The sequence below is a fragment of the Pteropus vampyrus genome, unplaced genomic scaffold (assembly GCF_000151845.1).
Source record: "Pteropus vampyrus isolate Shadow unplaced genomic scaffold, Pvam_2.0 Scaffold96, whole genome shotgun sequence".
In the NCBI taxonomy this organism is placed as follows: Eukaryota; Metazoa; Chordata; class Mammalia; order Chiroptera; family Pteropodidae; genus Pteropus; species Pteropus vampyrus.
The window spans coordinates 3,689,706-3,692,199 of NW_011888877.1; the positions used below are offsets into that span (position 1 = coordinate 3,689,706).

General features: G+C 44.0%; 1 protein-coding gene across 1 annotated transcript in view; it reads right to left on the reverse strand.

Annotated features, from left to right (window-relative positions):
- SKIDA1 (SKI/DACH domain containing 1) overlaps positions 1–594 on the reverse strand; it is a 3,079-nt gene extending 2,485 nt beyond the window's left edge. The window contains exon 1 of the mRNA XM_023533146.1: positions 68–594. Coding sequence (XP_023388914.1) covers positions 68–388 — 321 coding nt within the window. The 5' untranslated portion in view covers positions 389–594. The remainder of the gene's footprint in view (positions 1–67) is intronic.
- Positions 595–2,494: the final 1,900 nt, after the last annotated feature.

A 2,494-nucleotide genomic window follows, 5' to 3' on the forward strand; every position in this document is an offset into this window, starting at 1 on the left:
TGGCGGCGGCGGCGGCGGCGGCGGCGCGCTCTGGCGGCGGCGCCTTTGTGGCCAGGGCCCGGCCGACCCTCCTGCGCTTGGTCCTGAGGACCCGCTCGGTTTTGCAGGAGGTGTAGAGCGCTTCCACGTCTTCCCGGGAGATGAGCGTGCATTTGGCGGCGTGGAAGGCGATGCTGTTGATGGCCTTGAGTTTCCTCAACTCCTCCAGGTCGCAGTGGTGCTTCTTCACTTTCAGATGATCCATGCGCTTGTGCACGGTCGTCCTCGGGATGTTTTTCAGCAGGTCCGTGAAGACTTGGGAGAGGGCAAACATTTGCTTTCCTTTAATGATGAGGTAGCCGAGCCTCACGCCATCCACCTCTTCAAAACCTGACTTCAGGTCTCCCATCTCGGGCACTAAATGATCCCCACCATTTGCAGCAAATATATACGTGACGCATACATACACATGTATGTATGTTAATCCTCCACCAGATGCTGCGTGTGTCTCAAGGCATCCTGCTAATAAAATAACAAAGACTGTTATTCCCGGCGAAGGGAGTGCCAAACTCTAGGCAAAATTATTGGGAAGAAAAAAAAGAAAAAACCATGAAATTACACTGACTTGATTCTTGCTTTTTTTTTGGTTTTCGTTTTTTTGAAAAAGAGGGAAAAAACCATCCGGCTTCTGATCTGCCAGTGTGTTGGTGTAAGTCCCCGATGCAGATCAGTACCTGGGCCCCTCTATTCCTTCCTTCTCCATTGGAGCACTATGATAATGGAATGTGAAGGGAGAAAGAGAAAAGAAATGCAGCTGCTATTCCCGCCGCTGCTTTAGCTACAAATAAAATGACAGAGTGAAGTGAGCTCGTCCGGAGACACCTTCATCAATTAATTCCCCTAAAGCCAGCGCTGATTGGACACTCCTGACAGGTGATGCAATAAAAATTGATATTCCACCCCTTCCCCCCAAAATCTCCCACTAATTAGCATACCCTTATACTGCCACCTCCCCTCCCAAAGTAAATAATACAGTCGGTATATAAATCTTTCCATTAAACTATCGGAGCTCAGAAACAGCCTGACTCACAGACTTCATCTGAACCAGTGTGTGTACGCTTAAAAAAAAAAAAAAAAAACTGTATATTCGCCTTTAAAGGAATATTGCCTATTTTTGCTTTATTTGCATTTTACCGCTACGGCTATTATCATTTCAAAGAAAAGCATTTTAAAAACATTATCAAGCCTAAATAGACACACCCCCACCCCCTTTTCCTTTGGAAAATGGAGCTTAAGTGAAAATGTGCAGAATAGCCTGGTATTTCCCTTATGGGAATGGGAAAGGAGACCGACCGACTGTGAGCTCCAAAGTTAAACCCTCGCGGTGAACCGCCCCAGTACGGACTTACGTTTTGAATTTCTCGATTATTCTTTCTTTCTTTCTTTCCTTTCTTTCTTTCTTTCTTTCTTTTTTTTTTTCCTGTAATGCGTTTTTATAACCAGAAACAAAGTTATTTGACCAAGGAAGCAGTTCAAGTCTCCAGCTCCGAAACACTGTAACAATTCAACTGGATTTGGATTCTCTGCTGAGGGGTGGGGTGGGGAGGAGGTAGTTGCACGTCAGACCCATAACAAAGCATAGATAAGCTAGAAATGTGTATACTTTTCACAATTAACCAGACTGGATTGGAGGCGGGATCGTCCTAGAGTGCCCAGCATAGCCTTTGCCTGGGTCCTGTTCACCGCAGGTCAGAATTCCAGGGAGCAGCTTGCTTCTGCAGCAAAGAAAAGAAAACGTAAATCGCCCAAGGTGCTACCAGAGGTTTTACGTAATAACGATGAAAAGAAAGTGTGATGTACGATGCAGACCAATTCAGTGGGCTATGATGCTTTTGGCTGGTAGTTTAAATGAATCTTCTACAACTCCCATATATTTCCATGAAAGCCAAGCATCTGCTTAAAAAAAAAATCACTTTGGATGACTATCAATATTGTTTAACCTCTTCTTAGTCAAATTAAGGCATATTTTGGTGTCATTACAAGGATATCCAAAATATTGCCAAATGAGAGCAAGGGTCTTCCCAGTTGCATTACCACGATCCCAAGGCGGTTGGCTGCTTTGCACAATTCGGCAAAATCTTCTTAACTGTTTGGTGTTTGCAACTACAGCATAAATGCAACCCAGGCATTTATGTTTCCTTGTTTCTCCCCAAATAGATACATCCGTGAGGTTAAAAGAATAAACAGATATTTATGAGCCTGCAAAAAAAAATTTGTACAATGATTTCTTCCTTCGCATCCAAAAGTTCCAGCTTCCCCTTCTCTGGTCTGGCTAAGCACAAGCAGGTTTGGCTCCAGAAAAAAATAAAAAAAGGTTAAAACAGGAATCACATACAAAAAGGTAGTTTACATGAAATCTCTGCCATAGTTCCCCACCCCCACCCTTAACTCCCTTGTAATTTCCCAGGAATTTTGAAGAGAATTGGGAATTTCAAGACGTGCATCCGGAAATGAA